Here is a 20501-nt window from a genome sequence, read left to right on the forward strand (position 1 = left end):
ACCCTGATAGCGTCGGGGTGACCCAGTAAGAGAGGTCTTTTCCTAGCGGCTCTGCGGAGTCTGTGTTTGGATCGCTAAGGGAAAACGGCCCCCTGGATAGGTCACTGGGCCGCGGGGCGTGGACAACCTCGAGAGGTGGGGCAAAATGAAGTCTTGGAGGCGGGCAGGGCCATGCGGGGCAAAGTTTGCGACCCTGCATGAACTCTCGAGGGAAGTTCAGGTGCCCCGCGCGCACGGAGCGGGGGAAGCAGGAGCACCTGGCCCCAGCCCAGGAAGATCAACGAGAGGCCTCGCCATTGTTCTGACAACAACCCCCCATCGCCCAGGCCTTAGGTGGCCCAGGGTGCGCCCACAGCAGAGAAAGCAAAACCCACCAACCTTCTTGCCTCCTCTTTCTCCCAGCTCTACCCTCCAGCGTGCGCTCTGGGAGTAAAGAGAGGAGAGCGCACTGGGCTTCTCGCGCGTGGCCTCGGGCTCTGGCGTGCCAGGAGCTGACCAAGGGGACGTCCCGGCTCAGAATGAGTGCCCAGTGGCGGGGGGGCAGTTTATATCTGTCTTGCTGCTGTTTAATGTACACACACCCACTCTATTTACTATCAAATAAAAGAAATACATCTGTGTTGCCAACAGAAACAGCTCTCGCGCTGGCCCCGCTGTCTCCCATGGCCCAGAGGCGCTCGCGGGCGCTCAGAGCCACAGAGTCCGGCACTGTGGGTATCCGGGCTCCGAGTGAGGCCCCGGCCCATAGGAGTATGGCGGTGTACTGTGGGGTGTTGATGGGCTCTGCTAGTTTGTTCCAGGTGCCTTATGAGGAGGGAGCACGAGCCATCCCTGCAGGAAGGGTTTCAGGCTTCGGTTCAGCAAAGGCAGGAACGTCACCTCTCTCATTGCCTCATTCTTCCCACAGGATTTTCCCCAGCTGCCAGAGTCACCTCAACCAAGGTGTATCGGACTGTGCATTAGCGATGGCTGTGATGCTAAACACATACGTGTGGGGGGGTGTACTGAGAGCCCCTGAATACGGTGTGTTAGGAAGTCTAACTAAAGTGCGTGTGTGTTGAGTGTATATCAAACATTGCATGTATGACTGTTTGAGTGATGCAGAAAGGATTTAGCCAGGGAACCAATGTCACTTGCACTAACATGAAGATTAATTGGGGGTGTGGATCGGGAAGGATGTGAAGTTAGAGGAGGCTGGGTTACACATCTGAAGGGAGGGAAGCAGAAAGGATAAAATTGAGAATGTTGTTCAGTGTCCTAGGGTAGGAGACACTGTCTTCCCATGATGGAATGTCTTGGAGGAATTGCATGGAGACACCCTCACTCCCCCAGATAATCCCCTGTGGTGAGTGGTTCCAGTAGCTCCCCGCAATCCCTGAAGAGGCAGCTGAGAAGGAATGTTCCTGTGTGGGGGAAAGATCACCCGAGCCAGCTGTCTGGATGTGATGGTCCCAACTGCTTTCTAGGCCTCTGACAGGAAGGCCTCAGAAAGACATGCAGTGGAGCCTAGGATGCTTCCAGCCTGGAGCAGCTTCGGTGGTCCTGTAGTCCTGCACCCTGGCACCACCCCACCCGAGGGAAGCAGACGTTTTTCCGCCTGAGCCAGCTTCTGTGCTCACACAGCCGCCAGTCACAGGCAGCATCCGCCCCACCCTTCTCCCCCAGGGCGCTGCACCCTTGGCTCCTGGGAGAAACGCGCTGACCAGGGCAGCGGGCCTCCCCAATACCGTAGGAGGGAAAGGGAGGCCGCAGGGAGCAGAACAAAGGATAAACTGTGCGTGTAGAGAACCAGTTGTTTCTCGACTTTGTAAAGACTGGGTCAGTCAAGAACCGTTTTCTAGAATCCAAATACAAATAAAGTATTTTCTTGGCGTTTGATAACATCGTGTCCTGGCTGTAAAATCTAAGGACGTGTTTGCTATTGCAACATTATTTTTAATGAGCTGTTATTGGCCTGTCCTGCAGTTAGTATTGCCAACAGTAAAAGGCATCACTATGTTTGCAGGTAACACAAGGAACAACATATTTTGACCCCGAATTTCTGTTTATTTTTCATTTACAACACATGCCCTCGTTTTTATTCCAACCAGAGGGAAATGAAGAGAGATCTAGCTTCACTGAGGTCCAGGCTAAAATTTTTGCCATAAATACTCATGCCCGTTTATTTGGGGCAGTTTCCTATCAATAGAAAACGATAGTGGACGTTTCGGCCATAGTTGAATCAATTGCGTCAATCGGGTTTGAGGAGCCTAGCAAAGCACTGGGTGAGGCACTGGAAACGCGTGGATGCGCTCCCCAGCGGACGCCCCCTGCCTGTGCTCTCCAGTCTTCACGGTCTCCGGGTTCCTCACCTCCCCCTTCTGGCTCCCTGCTTCAAACCGCGCCCTGCCAGGAGTTGGGCGTGCAGACCCCATGCTCCAAGGCAGGGAGCCTCGGGGCTGGAGAGAGGCGCCCAAGCACTCGCTTCGGTCGAGCGGACCCGCGCTTCCCCGCCGTCCTCAGCGCGCCGCGCCTCGGCAGGCGGCCCGCCACGAGCGCGGTGGCCTGGCGCGCAGCAGGCGCGTGGGAACATCTAGCGTTGCACTGCCAGGCAGCGGCGGGGAGGCTGCGGGAAACCCAGAGAGGCTGCCCTTGAGGTATTGGGCGCCGGTGCTCAGAAAAGGGCCCCGCTGTTAGGAGGCAAGATCCTTTCGGTCGTCGCAGCCACAGTCGGGTGGTCTCTGTTCCCTGGCACTGGACACACCAGGACTGCACCCACACCCGAGCTTTCCCGGAAGCCACAGTTCCTCAAGGCCTGCGGAGGCCGCCGTGTGCCCGATCTGGGAACCGCGGTCCCTAGGACTGGTTGGGTGCGAGGGGTCTCCCAGCTGGACTTCGTGATCGGTCTGCGGCCGCAGCTCAACTCTAAGTTCACTCTCTCCTTCCCTCCCCCTACCCGCGGAGCCCGCCACGCTTCAGGCCCGCTGCCGAGTGCCCAGGGATGTCCGTCCTGGAAGCTCGCGGCTCTCGAAGGAACAGTGGTCTGGGAACCGAACGCGAGTCTGCAACCTTCAGTTAGGAAATACTAGCTATCTCTGAGCTGGTGGCTGCCGCTTGGCTCGATTTCACAAACTAGATAAGCCCAGGTCCTCGCCCCTTCCGCCCAGCATTCTTCCCTGCTCGCAGGGCCTTTCAAGCCCAGTAAGATACAGGGTGAGAGAACGGCTCTGGTAGCGAACAAAGCCGCCTCTGTCTTCGCCGCCTCTTGGATTATAGTGATGTGCGTCCAGGTCGGACTCCGCGAGCGCAGAGGCAGCCATAGAGCCAGGCAGGAAAGAGTTTCCGAGACACCTGCTCCGAGGGAAACCGTCCAAAGTTACACACGCTGGCAACACGAAACGCTTCGCTTTTCTTTTTAATTAATTCAATTTCACGACAACATTAAGTGTAACAATATTTTGTTTCTTTTTCTCTTTTTTTTTTAAAAAGGGACTGAACCGGGGCAGAGGTGGGGAGACGGGGCGGTGGGGGGGGGGGCAAACTATCGCAGAACAACAGGTGTAGCTAACAGAAAGAAAACACATTGGGTGGCAGAGCAAGGAGCCCTGCAGAATTGAGGGTGAATTTTACAAGAAATCTGTACATTTATCAAATAAGTTAAAATTCTCCTAAATTGATTGTCCTTCACTTAAAGCGCTCCAGTATCCTATCTTACTCCTTTGAGCATTGCTACCTATCCTTGTTTCCTTCCTTCCCCCCTTTCTCCTTCTTACTTTTCTCTTCCTAAACGAATGACTGGGATTACACAGTGAAAACGTCTGCTTCTCTCCGTGGAGGAAGAGCAGGGCTCTCAGGAAATTTTGTACAATATTGCACAGGTCAGAAGTACAACCGTTACTGCAGAACAAAAAGGTAGGAACTAAAAGAAACAGGGTGTTTTTAAATATTGAAACCACTCTCTCAAAACAGGGAACGAAGAATAATAGAAATATTAAATAATTTTCCAACAAATGAAATTCCCAAAGTAAATGCTACTAATAAATAAGGCCACTCACACTGGGCCAGATGTGGAACTGTTTCAATAATCAGAAGTCTGATTTTTGGCTATCTTGTCTTTTCTCTTTAAACACTTAATTAGAGAATTCTTCCATCACAAAGCAGGACAGATGAAGAGGTCAACTGCGACAGACCTCTGCCAGAGAGAAATGCGGACTGAGTTGGGGTTCTTATGAGAGGCTACTCAGATTCTGAAAATTGGGGAGAATAACCCTTTGGGGGTGGAGAGGAAGAACCACACCTAGAAATCCAGAAATAAAAGTACTACAGTGTAAGTTCTCTCTTTTTCTCTCTCCTTCTGAAAATAGTTCAATAGAAACTGAGTAAACTAGAGGGGTTCAGGGTTTTGTCCTTATTTTCCTTCTTTAAAAACAAAACCAAAAAGCCACAACGCAAGGTAAATATTGGGGGAGGGTTCCTCATATTACAAAAGTTTTCAGCTGAAATATTTGACCCGGGAATTTTTTTTTCTGCTCTCTTAATATATACCAAAACCAAAAGTAAGAGGGGAAGCGCCTCAAATCCATTAGGGGTGAATTGCACGAAAATGCATTGCAAATACTTACAAAACGCTACCGATTGGGAGAGGGGAGGCCGGGGCAGCGCGCCAAAGCCCTAGTTTCCGAAGGCCGCTGGACGTCTCGGCGCCCTCGGCCCGGCCCAGTCTCCATCAGGGTCTGGGAAGGGGGCCGGGCGCTCCCTCCTCCCCTCTCGGGCCTCAGACGGGCCGTAGCAGCGGCACAGACGAGACCACTGGGTGAGAGTAGTAGACGGGGTGCGGAAAGGTGAGCAGAGGCTGGCTGACAGGCACCGGGGCCCCTGCGGCCGCGGCCGCCGCGCCCTCGGCCGCCGAGTTCTCGTGGTAGAGGATGGGCACCCGCACGATGCGCTGCGCCGCCGCGTGGCTCAGGTTGGCCGCCTCCAGCTCAGCCGCCAGCTGCCGCTTCCACTTGTTGCGGCGGTTCTGGAACCAGATCTTGACCTGCGTTTCGGTGAGATGCAGCGACGCGGCCAGACCAGCGCGCTCTGAGCTGCTCAGATAGCGCTTCATGTCGAAGGTGGACTCGAGCTGAAAGACCTGGCTGCGCGAGAAGACAGTGCGCGTCTTCTTCTTGCGGCACGCGGGCTTCTTCTCCGGGCTTTCAGCGCCCTTCTTCCAGTCCTCGGCGCCCGGCGTCGCCGCCGAAGCCCCTAGGCTCGTCCCAGCCGCGCCCGGCGGCGCCTCGCCCTCCTTCTTGCCTTCTTCCGAGTCGCTCTCCTCCAGAATGATCTCGTCCGGGCTCTTGGAGTCCAGCTCCTTGTGGTCAGGGTCGGCCTTGAGCAGTGGCTCGGGGGAGTCGCGGTCTGTGCCCGAGGCGGGGGAGGAGTCTCGCAGGAGGGCCTTCTCAGAGGCTGGGGAGAGACAGACAGACGGACGCACACACAAGCACACCGACACAGCCTTCAGCGAGGCCGGCGCCTGGGGGCTGCAGGCTCGATCCGCGCCTGCCTCAGGGCCCCAGGCCTCGAGGCCTCACCATTCCTGCCGGCCTCCTCCTGCCCGGCTGAGCCAGAATAGGGGCGTCGAGTTCTGGGATCCCCACTCCTCCCAAAGACAGGAGACAGAGACAGGGATGGTGGCAGAGTGGCCGCTTCCTTTCTTTCCCTTAGCATCCCCACCCAGGGCCCAGGGAGAGATTCGCTTCTGGCTTGAGCCTGCTCAGGTCACTCCCTCCCTCCAGGCCAAGTCCCCAGTCCCAGCCGCCAGAAGCCTCCCCATTCCTGTCTGAGGCCACTTTCCCCGGAAGCGCCTGCGCCCCGGACTCCAACTCCACTTTTCTCACCAAGTGGGACTGGATTCCCGGGCAGCGCAACCGAGCACACAGCCGGAGATGCACGCCAGGTGCCAGAGAAAGTTGGCCAAACTGTGGGTTGGAGGATGCGGGGGTCCCAGGGTTGCGATGGGAGGCAGCGCGGGGCCGGGATGGGACAGGCGGGCGGAGAGGACAACGAAAGTTTAAAGAGAGGTCGGTACCTTCAGGTCGCGGGAGGTGGCCGCTGGCAGGGGTCAGGGTGTAGGGGTACCACCAGGCCGGGGAGCGCTCCAGGTAGTGCGCGGGCAGGGCAAACCTCTGCGCCGGGATCTCAAAGCGGGGGAAAGCCAGGTCGCCCACCTGCGAGAGCGCGAAGCCCGCGGCGCCCTCCAGGGCCCCTTTGGCCGCAGCCGCAGCAGCAGCGGCGGCGGCTGCGGCTGAGGCTGGAGCGAAGAGCGTCCGTGGGGGCGGCTGCGGCTTAGGGGGAGGCCGGTGGTGATCTCCGTTGAGCAGGTTCTTGATGGAGAACGGGGACTCCTTAGGCGCGGGAGGCGGGGGCGGCGGCGGGGGCTGCGCGCTAGCAGTGCCCGGGGCATCCGGTCCGGGCTCCGGCATGGTCCCCTCTCCTCCGGGTCCCCGGGAGGGAGGGAGCGGGACAGGCGGGCGGCCGGGCGAGCAGGCGGGCGGCCGGAAATCAGACCATAAACGGAACTCAACTACGGGGTGCTATGTCGGGGGCCGCCTGGGGCGCAAATCCAGCGGCAGGAGGGCGGGGTGAGGACCCGGCTGGGGCGGGTTCGCATGGGGGAGGGGTGCTGAGGGGCGGGGAGCGGCCCTGCTGCTTCACCGAGGGAGCAAGGCGGCTCGGCGGCGGCTGCAGCTCCCGGGGAGGAGGCGGCAGGAGCAGTCCCCGGCTTGGGGCTGCGTCAATCCGGCGCCGGATGCTAATGATGAAATCAAAATGTCATCCAAGTTAAATGCGGGGAGTATACGGCGATTGGGCGCGTACAATGGCAAATGGGATTAGGCAGGCGAAGGCACAGCCGAGCCCGGGCCCCGCAGCCGCCTCCGCCACCGCCCCCTCTTCGCCTTCCCTTGGATTTTGGCGCTTTGGCTTCGGGCTATAAGAGCCCGCCTGTTATTGGCTTTATATAGTCCAATTAGGCAGCAAATGAGGACAAGCCTATTAGCACAAAAGGATATTGGCTCCCACTAAAGAGCACTCGGAGCGCTCCCGCGAGCGCCGGAGGCGAGCGAGGGACGCGGAGCCGGTGGCGCCCCCGGCCCGGAGCGCACTGACAGCCGCAGAGCCAGGAGCCTACGCCTCCCTCTTCTCCACCCCTCCCCGGCCCCCCGCAGCTCAGGGACCCGTTTCCAGCCGCCTGGCCTGCGGGAGGGGGAAGGGGCGGGCCAGGCCCGCCCGGGTCACCTCGGGGTTATCCACGCTGGCAGCTGCCGCTCCCCCGCCTCCAGGGGCTTGGCAGGGGCCCACCGCTCCCACGCAGCTGGAGAGCCAAGCAACAACCCCAGCCCAGGAGGCAGGACGCGATCTCCGGCCCCGGGCGAACTCACCACTTTCCTACCCTTTAGGGTCCGGCGGCCTCAGCATTTTCTCCAATGCCTGCTACGGGAGCCGCAACGAAGAGGAGGATTTGGGTTCCCCACACACCGTCTAGTCGATAGTAAGGGAATCGGGGTGTAAGTCCTTGCACTGCGTCAGCGGGCTCAGGAATCCGCGTGGCCTTGGCCTTTGGCCCTGGGAAACTGAAGAATGATCCTGTCCCCGGGAGCAAGAGTGGGTGCGCGTTTCTGCGCACCCGAGTGTGCGCGCAGAACGGGCTGACGCCCGCGAGTCACTCAATGGGGCTGCTGGGGCAGAGGCGTCCCGGCTCCGACGGCTACGCTCCAAAGGGCGCTCTTCTCCTCTCCTCTGGCCACTGGGGCCCAAAGCTTGGCAATTAACTCGGAGCCCGCGGCCTCAAAGACTGTACCTTTTCCCGGGAAGTCTCTCCGGCTGACGTTTGGAACTGGCTATAAGAGCGGCAGCGCGAACCTTCGAAGGCACAACTACGTACCTTCCTCGGCTGTGACCGTAGCAGCGGCACCCGCAGTACGTTCCGACAGCCTCCAGGTCCCTAGAGAAACCTGCTGGACCCCTGAGGGACAGCTGGGAGGACATTCACTCTACTCCATCGGCCTTAAAAACAACTCCCTAGGTTGTACAAGAAGTCAGCAAGGCAGACATTTAAGACTCTAGATTTAAGCATCAAATAATCAGAAATGCTTGTGAGGTGCCTTCCCCAGTCAGAGAAAGGTGGCCAACTGGCCATCACTCCCCACTACCCATTGTGAGCTTCCATACACCCGAGGTCTTTTTGTGGTCCCTTTGCCTCCCCATCGCCTTCTTCGTTAGATCGAGCCCTCACCTAACTCAAGGCCGCCCTGCATTGGCAGTTAGGACCGCTCTGGTTTCCCAGTTGAGAAGCGGGTAAATTTTATTTTCTGATCCGCAGCTTCAGACCTCCCCCATCAAATCTCGATGGGCGCATTTAATGCTTTTTTCAGCAAACATTCATCTACAATAGTGAATCCTATTTTTGCTTTGGGAACCTGGAAGCATTGTAAATGGTGCTTCCATAGACAATTATTAATCTCATTATTATTACTCCCTTGAGTTTGTACAGGGCTTTACTGGAATGCAAAACGCTATACAGAGCCATCCAAAATCTGAGTTGGAACCAAACACAGCACTGAGACTCAAGCAGGGTGGGTCTTACACTTGGGTTTTATAGATGGAAACGGGCTCCTGGAGAGACCAGGCCAAAGTCACCCAACTGGTGCTGGACACTCAGAAGTCATTTTCTCTCCAACTGCAGAGAGAGCTGGATGTGCGTAGGTCTACACAGGTTGGGGTGGACCGCTCGCACCCCCCAGCCACGCGGCTGAGGATGTGGCTGAGAGGCCCCTGCAAATGTGCTCGCGTGTTGTGGGAGCTCTCGCGTCCCAGGCGGCTAAGTGTAAACTTGCCCAAAGTTCTGACGCATGGAAGCCGCCTTTAAAGTGAGGCCAGCAGTAAAGTTCATCTCCCCTGTAAAGGAAGCACCTGGCAGACGTCGCCGAAAGTTCTGGCTGGGGAAGTGGGCTCTTAGCTGTTCGAAATTTGAGGATTAGACCCAGAGGGGAAGGGGCCCTGACTGGCGGGAGGAGTCCAGGACAGCCATCCTCGCACCCTGTGGCGCCGGTACGTGAGCCTTACTCTCTTGTCTCAAGTTTTCCCAGTGTCTCTCTTCCCAGGGGGTGTGCAGGTGTGTTGGTGTGTGCATGCGCGCGCGTTTTGACCAGGGAGAGGAGTTGGTCGGGTGTCAGCTTCACAACCCATCCCCAGAGTTTCAGGGCTGCTGGATTTGAACAACTGGGTGCCCAGAGGAAATCTTTCTTTGTCTTTCGCTTCGAGAAAGCTTTTGGGTATGGGGCCCCAGGCGCGGACACATCCCTTCTCTCGCCCTCTGGCGTGGGGTGTTGCCTCAGCTTACTCCAGCCCACGACTCCATTCAAAGTCAGGCTAACAGCGCCCTCTAAGGGACATCCTCTAAACCAAAGCTGCTGGCTCAGCGGGGGAAACCACCCCGTCCGCGCAAAGCAGTTAAAAGTCACCGCGGTCTTACCCTTTCGGACCTTGGCTAGAGAATAAAAGCACTGTTTTCTCTGGATTTCGGGAGAAGCAATGAGTGAAATCGCCTGCAGATTTCTGCTGATCGTTAGCTGGCCACCGTAGAAAGTTGTCTTGCCTGTCTCTCAATTTCCTCTCCTTCTTTCCTGCCTGTTTTAGGGTCCATTTAATGTTCCCGGAGTAACCGATCCTGAGATGCCCATCTGAGCTGCGGGCTAGATGTGAGCTCCTGGAAGGGCGGAGGGCGGTGGGGCTGTCTTATTCGTCTTCTCAGCACTCAGCGCACACATGGCTCACCAGTGGTGCTCAGTTAATGCCTCAGTGAGCGAGCGAGTGAATGAATGAATGAAGTTTCCATTGCAGAGGATTTGCCTAGTTGGTTAGCCTGATCATACCCCAAAACAGTTTTTAAAAAGTTTAATGAGAACCTGAGGTCTTTTGATGACGCATTTTACCAAACCTACAGGAGCACCAGCCACAGGATCACTAGAGGACCTTTCACAGGCTGAGCCAAGGTCATGGGCTGTGCAGCAGGGTCTCTGCATCACTTCCCAGAGGGACAAGGAGCCCAAAGGGCAGAGGGAGCCTGTAGAACACTAGTGATTAGCACCCCACTTTTACACAAAAGAATGCTTAGAATGGTGCTCTCACCTACCTCCCCACCTCTCCTCCGGTGACCAGCGTACACCCAGAACACATATACACATATGCACACATACAAGTCAGTACATAGTAAGTTCCTCAGGGGAGGGAGCATTTCCATATTCTCTAAAACTTTCCCTCCTCCCTTCCATAGAGTCCTTCTTGGAATAGCTTCCTGGAATGGCCCAAGTGCTTACCCATGGAGTAGGAGGAAATGTTTAGGCTTCTTGCCAAGGCTGCAAAGCTCCCAGGCATGGAGGCTCCCCGCCATTAACCCAGCCAGAGTTTACACTGGTCCTGATGGGCACATTTAACACCTAACTCTCCTGACCTGCAGGTCCTTGATTTGTAGGCAGAATTGACAAAAGCCTAAAGGTGTGATCTTGGGGAGACTGTGCCCCAGCCTACATGTGCTCTGGTTCTCTTTCCTGGAAAGTTCTCCCCCGTCTGTTCCAGTGCTGCCAAGAATGCTGCTAAAGACCCCTCCCTTTGGCTGATGACTGTGACTCAGAAAAAGCACAGCTCTCAGAGACGGGTCTTATCCATGTCGTCCTTATCACATATGTATCCTGAGTCACATGCGATGTTCTTAGAGTGGCTGATGTCTAACCCTTTCCTGAGAGTAAAGGTGATAATTATATAGAGAGGTGGTATCAGCTAATAGTCATTGTGTCCTCCTTATATGCCAGGCACTATAACCCTTCGAGGCAGGTACTGTTATAATCTATTTGACAGATTAGGAAACTGAGGCACAGAGAGTGTGATGAAAGAGAGTACTAAATGCGTTTAGCCTCAGAGGGTTGTTATAATGACGGTGGGGCATACCCTGAGTGCTGTGTAAGTGCTGGGTCTTGCTGCTGTTCCTCTTCATTCCCTTTTCAGGATAAGTCCAGAATGGGCCAGAAATCCATTCTTGCAGGGTTTCCCTGAGAAAGCTAGCACACTTTACAAGGGAGGGTGCCCCAGGAATTGCTGCTGTGGCCTTACTGTACTATCAAGGAGCAAGCTAGCTTTCCCACACCCCATCCCCCTTTCTCTTCCTGGTTCTCTTGTCTTCTGAAAAAAGTCTTTCTTCCCAAACCAAGAAATATTTGCAGAGTGCTTTCTATCTTCAGAGTTCTCACTATGGGAAAAGAAGGGCAGATTTTTGCATTTTGCTCCATCAAATCTTACCATTTATAAGTATGTGGACATTGTGTGGGCTCTGGCTGATAATTTGCTGTAATCTTTGATAAGACCCTGAACTTCTCTGTGGCTCAGCCCTGGCTCAGCGTCTTCATCTGAAAAACAATGGGATGCATCAAAGTGACCTCATTATGAAAGCAAGGCAGGGCATCCTTCTGTCTTGGAAGAAGGCCTCATTATGGAAAAGGCTGTGCAAGGTCTCAGACTCCATCCTCAGGGCTTACCCTCCTCCTGGGTCTGGCCCTCTGAGAACTGCTGTACTCTCCATACCTCCTCAGGAAGGCTGCTTCCCTGAGGCTGTGCAACGGCCCCACTGTGGACAGACACTCTACTTTGGTTCCATTCATATGAAATGTTGCCACAATAGACAACTTCATAGAGACAGAAAGTAGATAAGTGGTTGCCTAGGGCTGAGGGGTTGAGGGGAAATGGGGGGGGTGTGACTGCTAATGGGTACAGGGTTTCTTTTGGGGATGATGAAAATATTCTAAAGTTGGTTATGATAATGGTTGCCCAATTCTGTGACTACACTAAATCCAGTTGAACTATACACTTTATTTTTATTTTTTAAAGATTTTTATTAAAAATGTAGGTAGCATACAATGTTATATTAGTTTCAGGTGTACGCAATAGTTATTCAATATTTGTATACCTAAACAAGTGATCACCATGACAAGTCCAGCAACCATCTGACACCGTCCCAGCTATCACAATATTATTGACTATATTCTCTATGCTGTACATTACATTTCCATGACTTATTTGTTTTATACCTGGAAATTTGGATCTTTCAGTCTCCTTCACCTTTCCCCCTTTTTAAATTTTTCAATTACAGTTGACATTCAATATTATTTTATATTAATTTCAGGTGTACAGCACAGTGGTTAGACATTTACATAATTTAAGAAGTGATCGCCCTGAAGTGTCTAGTACCTACCTGGCACTGTACATAATTGTTAACATACGAGTCAGACAATTAAGTTCACGAACTCATCCTAGAAAAAGTGCTACATACCTCATTGCTGAATATCACTATGGTCACCTTCGAAGCACTCCCCTTGGGAAGCTATGCACCAACACCAGAGTCTAGTTCACCCTTCAAAGCAATTTTGGAACTCTTTCTGGAATGGCCATCAGAGCTGTCATTGTATTACCCTTGATGTCCTGAATGTCATCAAAATGTCTTCCTTTCAATATTTCCTTTCTCTTTGGGTAAAGAAAGAAGTCTTTGGGGGCCAGATCAGGTGAGTAGGGAAGGTATTCCAATACAGTTATTTGTTTACAGGCTAAAAACTCCCTCACGGACAGTGCTGTGTGAGCTGGTGCATTGTTGTGATGCAAGAGCCATGAATTGTTGGCGAAAAGTTCAGGTTGTCTCACTTTTTCACGCAGCCTTTTAAGCACTTCCAAATAGTAAAGCTGGTTAACTGTTTATCCAGTCGGTACAATTTCATAATGAATAATCTCTCTGATATAAAAAAAAGTTAGCAACATCATTGCAGTAAGTTCATGAACTTAATTGTCAGACCTTGTGTTATTGACTATACTCCCCACAGTGTACTTTACATCCCTATGACTATTTTGTACCTACCAATTTGTACTTCTTAATCCCTTCACCTTTCACTCTGCTCCCAACCCCCTCCCGTCTATCACCCCAGTAAATCTAGTATCCACCTAACACCATACGTAGTTATTACAATATTATTGACTACAATCTTTATGCTAAACCCTATATCCCCATGACTACCGTGAAACAACCTATTTGTACTTCTTAATCCCTTCCCCTTTTTTCACCCACACCCTCAAGCCCCCTCACGTCTGGCAATCATCGAAATGTGTTCTGTATCTATGAGTTTGTTTCTATTTTGTTCTTTAGATTCCCACAATAAGTGAAATCACATTGCATTTGTCTTTCTCTGTCTGACATTCCACTCAGTACAATACCCTCCAGGTCCATCCATGCCGCTGTAGATGGCAAGAACCCATTCCCTTCTATCCCTGTATATGTACCACTTCCTCTTTATCCTTTCTTCCATGGACAGACACGTAGGCTGCCTTCACATCTTGGCCATTGTAAACAATGCTACAATGAACATATGCATGCCCACATTCCCTCAAAGTAGCATTTTGGGTTTCTTTGGATAAATACCCAGAAGTGAGATTACTGGGCCATTTTTGTCTCTTCTTATAGCCTTTGTTTTAAAGTCTATTTTTTTGTCTGGTATAAGTATTGCTACCCTACCTTTTTTGGTTTCCATTTTCATATCTTTTTCCATCCCTTTACTTTCTGTCTGTGTGTGTCTTTCAATCTGAAGTGAGTTTCTTGTAGGCAGCATATGTAAGGATTTGTGTTCTTATCCATTCGGCCCTCCTATGTCTTTTGATTGGAGTACTTAATCCATTTACATTGAAAGCAATTGTTGATAGATATGTAGCTATTGCCATTTCATTATTCATAATTTTTATCTCCCTCCCCCCATCTTAAAGAAGTTCCTCTAACATTCCTTGTAATACTGGTTTGGTGGTGATGAACTCCTTTAGTTTTTTCTTGTCTGGGAAGCTCTTTACCTGTCCTTCGATTTTAAATGGTAACCTTGCTGGGTAGAGTAATCTTGATTGTAGGTCCTTGTTTCCATCACACTGACTATTTCATGCCAATTTCTTCTGGCCTGCAGAGTCTCTGTTGAGAAATCAGCTAACAGTCTTATGGGAGCTCCCTTATAAGTTACTAGTTGCCATCCTCCTGCTGCTTTTAGGATTCTCTCTTTAACTTTTGCCATTTTAATTATAATGTGTCTTGGTGTGGGCCTGTTTGTGTTCATCTTATTTAGGAGTCTGTGCTTCCTGGGCTTACATATCTATTTCCTTCACCAGGTTAGAAAAGTTTTCAGTCATTATTTCTTCAAATAGTTTCTTAATCCCTTGTTTTCTCTCTTCTCCTTCTGGTATCCCTATGATGCGAATGTTATGTTTGATGTTGTCCCAGAGGTCTCTTAAACTATCCTCATTTTTTTTTTTTTTTTCTGTTCCCATTGGGTGTTTTCTGCTATCTTGTCTTTCAAATCACTGATTTGATCCTCTGCTTCATTTAGTCTGCTGGTGATTCCTTCTAGTGCATTCTTCATTTTAGTTCATGTATTCTTCACTTCTGACCGGTTCTTTTTTGTGGTTTTTATGTCCTTTTAAATGCTTTTTATCTCTTTGTTGAAGTTCTCACTAAATTCCTTGAGTATCCTTATAATCATTGTTTTGAACTCTGCATCTGGTAGGTTGCTTGCCTCTGTTTTATTTAGTTCTTTTTCTGGAGCTTTCTCCTGTTCTTTCATTTCAGATGCATTTCTTTGCTTCCTCATTTTGGCTGGTGTTTGTTTCTATGTATTAGGTAGATCTGCTATGTCTCCCAGTCTTGGCCAGGTGGAGCTCATCAGGCAAATCAGATTCAGATTTGGCTGGAGAGGTAGGGCTCGGCACAGGAAAGATGGCATCTGCCTGCCAACTGCATGAAAGGAAGATTCCACACAGGGAAATTGGCAACTGTCCACCAGGCCTTGCTTTGAAGTCACACACCTCAGTCTGCTCCCCGTATGCCTCCAATACCCCTCCAGTCACTGTCTCACTGCTGGAGCCTAAGGTAAGTGCCTGTGAGTGAGTGAGTCTGTGCACAAGCCGTTAAAGAGGATGTCTGGGTTTCCTGCAGCCTTCCGTTCTACCTGGATGATTGGAATCCCACTGTTTTTCACAGCTAAATGTTGTGGGGCCTCCTCTTCCCGGTACCAGTACTCCGGGTTGGGGAGCCTGATGTGGTTTTGGGGTCCCTTGTTCCTCTGGGGCGGACCTCCACAGCTGATATCCCTCCTGACTCTCAACCACTGCACGGAGGTTTGGGGCCAGCCTGTTTCACCTCTCCACGCCTCCTACCAGTCTCGTCACGGCTTCTTTATATCCTTAGTATAAAAGTTATGTTCAGGTAGACTTCAGATGGTCCTCCAGGGTGATTGTTCCATAATTTCTTTGTAATTTTAATGTGTTCACAGAAGGAAGCAGGCACAGTGTTTATCTACTCTGCCATCTTGGATCTCTGAACTGTACACTTTAAATGAGCAGCTTGTATAATACCTAAATGATAATTCAATGAAGTTGTTTAAAATCCACCTCCCAGACCCCATATGTAGATACAGTCTTAGCAGTCCCATGGAGCTGGTCCAGTAACTTACCTGGGTGTGGGGACAGAGTCCCAGGGAGCAGTTTCCAGGCTCTTGGCCTCACTTGGAAAGGTGCTGGCTCGGTTATCAGATGGCCATCAGCGGTAATCAATGGCCATCCGCTGTGGCTGGGTGGCCACCAGCTGTTACTGGTTAGCCATTAGCCACTAATATAACTGCTGTGGCTACTACGCTAGGGGGCTTGTTTGGTTGGCAGAGAAGCGGATGGCAGATTGCGGATCGTGTGGTTCCTGCTTCCTGTGTCTCCAACCCAGCCACCGTTGAGAATATAGTGATATGAACCCCCTATCCATGGCTCTGTTGGTGTCCATTTTTGGCCTCACCATATCCTGCATTCTTGTGCGGGGAGCGGGAGCTGAGTCCCTGCATGACATTGGGGCTCTCTCAACTCTTTCTACTCAGTTCCTATGTCTGTGGGGCAGGGAGGGAGGGACACAAGGACCCTTGGCTCAGCCTCCTGTGTGTGAGAAACTCTCCTCCAACAACATAGGGGGCACCTATGCCCTCCAAACCTCAGTGGGATTGTACCAGCTACATCTGAGCTGAGCGAAAGCCTGTTCCTATGGTCCATGTGGGGCCATTATCCCTTCCGGCTGTGATGTTCTGTGATTCTGTGCTCCTTACTTCAGTGATTAAGGAATGACCCATTCTCCCTGAACTATTAATTCTCTTCTGCCACATGAAGGTGACACTATGAGGAAAATCAGTGGTCATTTGTATAAACCAGGACAGCTCATGAAGACTGCCAGGAAAGGAGCAGCCACAACCTCCTCCAGAATATCTGCCAATGGCTGAGCAACCCTAGAGATTCTTTCATTCATTCACTCAGTCAACAGTCATGCCTGGGCAGGCTTTGTGCCAGGCTCTAGGAATTTAAGACTAAACCAGTTACAGCCCCTGTCCTAGCTTGCAGCCCAGGGAAGAAGAATGAGAAGGAAACAAAAGAAATGGCAATGCAATGTGAGATGCAAAGTGTCTCTAGCCCAGGTAGACAAAGAGTGATTTGGGAATACAGAGAAGGAAACCACTAATTCAGTGTGGTGGTGTGGTGTGGTCAGTAGAGGCTTCCTGGAGCAGGTGGTCAACTAGAGCCTTGATGAGTGTGTTATCAGGTAGAGAAGAGAGAAGGACGAAGAGACAGTGGAAACAGCCAAGAAATGTTGGGGAAAGACTTTATGTGGTGGGAACAGTGCACAGAAGGCTGGAGAGCAAAGCCAGAGCCTGGCCAAAGAGACTGTTTCCTTTATGTTGGCCCTTGACTTCCTGCATCAAAATTAATAGGACTCAACCAAACCTACGAAGTCACATGGAGGTGGTGGTGGTAGTGAAGCATGGGCTCAGGAATCTGCTGTTTCTGCTAGCTGTGATAGGCAGTCTTCTAGCATGTTCCCTGTGTTAGTTTCCTAGGGCTGCTGTAGCAATCTAATGGTCTTAAAACAACAGAAATTTATTCCTTTATGGTTCTGGAGACTAGAAGTCCAAAATCAAGGAGTTGGCATGGCCATGTTCTCTCTAAAGTTCTAGAGAAGAATCTGTTCTAGGAAGAATGCCTCTCTCCTAACTTCTGGTGGCATCTGGCAATCCTTGGCATTCCTTGGCCTATATCTTCATCAGTCCAATTTCTGCCTCTGTCTTTCCTATGTGTGTGTCCCTGTGTCTGCCCGTGGCCTTCTTATAAGGACATCAGTCATTGGATTGAGGGCCCATTCTGACCCAGTATGATCTAACCTTAACTTGATTTACATGTTATATCTTAACTTACATCTGCAAAGACCTTATTTCCAAATAAGGTAACATTCACAGGTATTGGGAGTTAGGACTTCAGTATATCTTTTTTTGGAGGGGGAAAGATTTAGCTAACCAGTCCCCAATAATCCCTGCCTCCTAGTATTCATGACCTTGTGTAATCCCCTCCTTTAGAGTATGGGCTGGATCTAGTCCTGAATCCTAACCCATCAAATACAGCAAAGGTGATGGATGTCACTTCCATGACTGGCTTACAAAAGATGGTAACATCTGTCTTGTAAGCTGATTCTCTCTGTTAATCCCTCAGCTTGCTTGCTTTGATGAGCGAAGGGTGTCCTCTTGAAGATGTAGGCAATTGGAAGTCGTGGAAGGATTTTCAACCGGAAGGCAGAGGATCTAATCAGATTTAGGTTCTGGAAAGATCACTTGGATAATTTGAAGAATTCCTCAGAGAAAGGAGGGACAGGTTGCTGGGAGGCTGGTCAAGGAGTGGTTAATGAGGACCTAAACTACCAGGGATTTTTCACAAAGTAAATGTACCCATATTACCAGCACCCACATTAAGAAACAGAACATTCCAGAATCCTAGCAGGCCTCCTGTACTCCTATCCAGTCATTCCCTTCCCCCACCCCCAACAAGGATAACCACTATCTGGCCAGACATCAGTTTGCCTACATTTGCATTTGAGATAGACGGAATCATAGTTTGCTTGCCTTTGTGTGTGGCTTCTTTTACTCAACACTCTGTGTATGAGCTTTACCCACTTTGTCTCATGCAATTGTAGTTTGTTCCTTTTTATTGCTCTTTAGTATTGCATTGGGTGAATTTATTTATCCATTTTGCTGTTGATAGACATTTGAGTAGTTTCCGGTTTGGGACAATTCTACATGGAGCTGATATCAATACATCTTCTGGTAAACATAAATGTGTGTTTCTGTTGGATAATCCCAGGAGTGGAATTGTAGGCTTTAGGGTGTGCATATGTTTCCTTCTACTCATAGGGAAAAACCAAATGACAGAGATTAATGCATCCCAGTCTGCTCCAAATACTGTCACCTCGGGGATTTGGGTTTTGCCATATGAATTAGGTGGGAGACAACCTTTCAGTCCACAGCACAGGGAAGTGCCTGAAGCCTGGATTTGAGTCAGTTCTGGTTGTCACACACCTGTGTGGCTTGACCACGTCATTTTCCTCTCTAGAGCTCAATTGTCCTTGTTTCCTCATCTATAAAGTGAAGGGTTGCACTAGACAGATCCAGCTGAAAAGTGCTATGATTTTGTTTTGTCCTTTTCTCAACCTCCCTGAGACAGTCCTGCAGATTAGATTGAATTGAAAGGAGAGCAGTCTCACTCTCACTGTTCATAACTGACCTTTGATGAGGCTGGCTTTCTCAGGAACCCCAGCCAGAGGGAAGTCATCCCAGGACATGAGTTTGCCCCAATTTTCTCTCTAAATTGGAGGTCCCAAAGCAACTATAAGCCTGTAGATTTCTCTCTAAGAGATGCATAAGCGTGTTTTAAAACTCTGAAAGGGCTATAATGATGGATCAGATAAACTGATTTCCCTGAAGTTTGCAGGATACTGTGATCTGTATGATTTACATGTAACCCTCCCCGGTGTGTATGTTGTTTTTCTGGAATATGGGGTGACTAAATTTCTGCAAAATTGAATCCAATTTGGAAAACACATTGAGCACCTACCATGTGTCAACCTCCTCCCCGCTTAAAGGGGCCCAAGGCTGATGGAGATGTGCTCTCTGCTCTCTGGGACCTTACCATCTAGGGCAGGGGGCAGGCAAGGCTCACAGCTACCATGGTTCCCCAAAAATAAGACCTAGCCAGACCATCAGCTCTTATGCGTCTTTTGGAGCAAAATTAATATAAGACCCAGTATTATATTATAAGACACAGTATTATATTATATTATTATATTGTATTAGACCTGGTCTTATATTATATTAAAATGAGACCAGGTCTTAAATTAATTTTTGCTCCAAAAGACGCATGAGAACTGATGGTCTGGCTAGGTCTTATTTTCGGGGAAACACGGTATCAAGTCAAGTTGGACCAACATGAGTGCTAGCACAGAGATAGAGAGAAAGTAGCAGGTGGTATCTGAGAGAGTGGAGGTGAATTTTGAAGAGAGGGCCCTCAGGGGCTGCTGTCTTTGACAGGAAAGTGTCATGGTATTGGGGAGGAGGGGAAGGTGGCATTGAAACCAGGTCTTTAAGATGGAGAAGATTTCAACAAGCACAGCAGGTGGGTCAATTCCATCCTCAATCTGCAAGTCTCCAGATCTCTGTACATGCTATTCCCTCTACCTGGAATGCCCTCTCCTTCCCTCCTGGCTGTGTTTGTTGAGGTTCTGTGTATTCTTACATGACATTTCCCTTTTCGCTTAAGCTAGCTTAGGAATTTATTGTTATGTATCTGTCAATTTGGAAAGACTTTGATTGGTTCCCACTAAAGTACACAGAACTTAAAAACTCCCTAAGTTTTTGTAGCGTGTATATTTATAGACTAGGAGGCAGTCGTGATGTTGAATGCTGCATGTACCTGATCTGACTTTAGCCCGTGCTCCTAACCTTACACTATCCTTTGTCCCTAATGGAGAATACCTGTAAATATGAGGTTATAAGCTTGGAATGTCAGACCTCAGCAGTTAGCCTGGGTTTGGAGGATCAGAGAGAATCTGAGCAGATGGAACCAGGAAAGGGCTCCCTGGCCCATTAAATCCCCACCACCGCCTCCTCAGATGATCCAGCTGAGAGGCCTGATGTGGTGCAGACACCTCACGCTTGTTTTCTGTCTCAGCAAATTTTGGTTGTGACATTAGGATGGAGCCTCTAGTCCCTTATGTTGCACAGATGTTTTAAATCCACAAAGGGAACAGGCCAGCATGGCTACTCCAGGCAGTGGTCGGAGGGGGCGGGGTCACGAGCCATGCAGGAACCTCTTGAGCTGGAGAAGCTGCAGGATTTGGCTGGGGAATGTGTGGCTCAGCATCTCCCGATGAGGTCTGCACACAGGTGGAGGGGACATGCCAGTGCCCACGACCTGGATGATCTCCCCTTTCTTCCCTGGGGACTAAGGTGAGACAAACTGCTAGGGTGAGCACCCCTGTTTGTGGGATGGTCCCAGACACTCTGCACTTCACCCACTGCCTCCAGCCTCCACAATAATCTCCTTTAGTCTGTACTGTACCT

The 20501-nt window shown here is 50.6% G+C and overlaps 2 protein-coding genes and 1 long non-coding RNA gene across 5 annotated transcripts in view; 1 reads left to right on the top strand and 2 right to left on the bottom strand.

The window, feature by feature from the left end:
• HMX2 (H6 family homeobox 2) overlaps positions 1-510 on the bottom strand; it is an 8376-nt gene extending 7866 nt beyond the window's left edge. The window contains exon 1 of the mRNA XM_019714923.2: positions 379-510. The gene's annotated coding sequence lies outside the window, so the exon portion shown is untranslated. The remainder of the gene's footprint in view (positions 1-378) is intronic.
• A 1529-nt stretch (positions 511-2039) lies between these two features.
• On the bottom strand, positions 2040-7119 carry HMX3 (H6 family homeobox 3). 2 transcript variants are annotated; one of them, XR_012498365.1, is made up of 3 exons: positions 6050-7119; positions 4602-5427; positions 2040-3330 (listed from the first exon to the last, which is right to left on the bottom strand). XR_012498365.1 is itself a non-coding variant. In XM_019714922.2 (2 exons), exons 1-2 carry the CDS (start codon positions 6441-6443, stop codon positions 4754-4756), a joined length of 1068 nt encoding a protein of 355 aa, XP_019570481.2. In that variant the 5' UTR covers positions 6444-6463; the 3' UTR covers positions 3351-4753. The 2 variants fall into 2 exon arrangements, 1 of the variants encoding a protein (XP_019570481.2); XM_019714922.2 differs by lacking the exon at positions 2040-3330 and having other exon boundaries at positions 3351-5427; positions 6050-6463.
• A 782-nt stretch (positions 7120-7901) lies between these two features.
• LOC141572882 (uncharacterized) overlaps positions 7902-20501 on the top strand; it is a 35403-nt gene continuing 22803 nt past the window's right edge. Inside the window, exons 1-2 of one of the 2 annotated variants that reach the window (XR_012498367.1) lie at positions 7902-9069; positions 14708-14956. This is a non-coding gene — a long non-coding RNA (uncharacterized LOC141572882). The remainder of the gene's footprint in view (positions 9070-14707; positions 14957-20501) is intronic. The other variant, XR_012498366.1, reaches the window with a different exon arrangement.

This window comes from Rhinolophus sinicus, linkage group LG07 (genome assembly GCF_036562045.2).
Source record: "Rhinolophus sinicus isolate RSC01 linkage group LG07, ASM3656204v1, whole genome shotgun sequence".
Classification (NCBI taxonomy): domain Eukaryota; kingdom Metazoa; phylum Chordata; class Mammalia; order Chiroptera; family Rhinolophidae; genus Rhinolophus; species Rhinolophus sinicus.

Coding starts and splice junctions, on each gene's coding strand:
- HMX3 (XM_019714922.2), bottom strand. CDS start 6,443: ATGCCGGAGCCCGGACCGGATGCCCCGGGCACTGCTAGCGCGCAGCCC. Junction 5,428..6,049: donor CCACCTCCCGCGACCTGAAG/GTACCGACCTCT, acceptor GTCTCTCCCCAG/CCTCTGAGAAGGCCCTCCTG.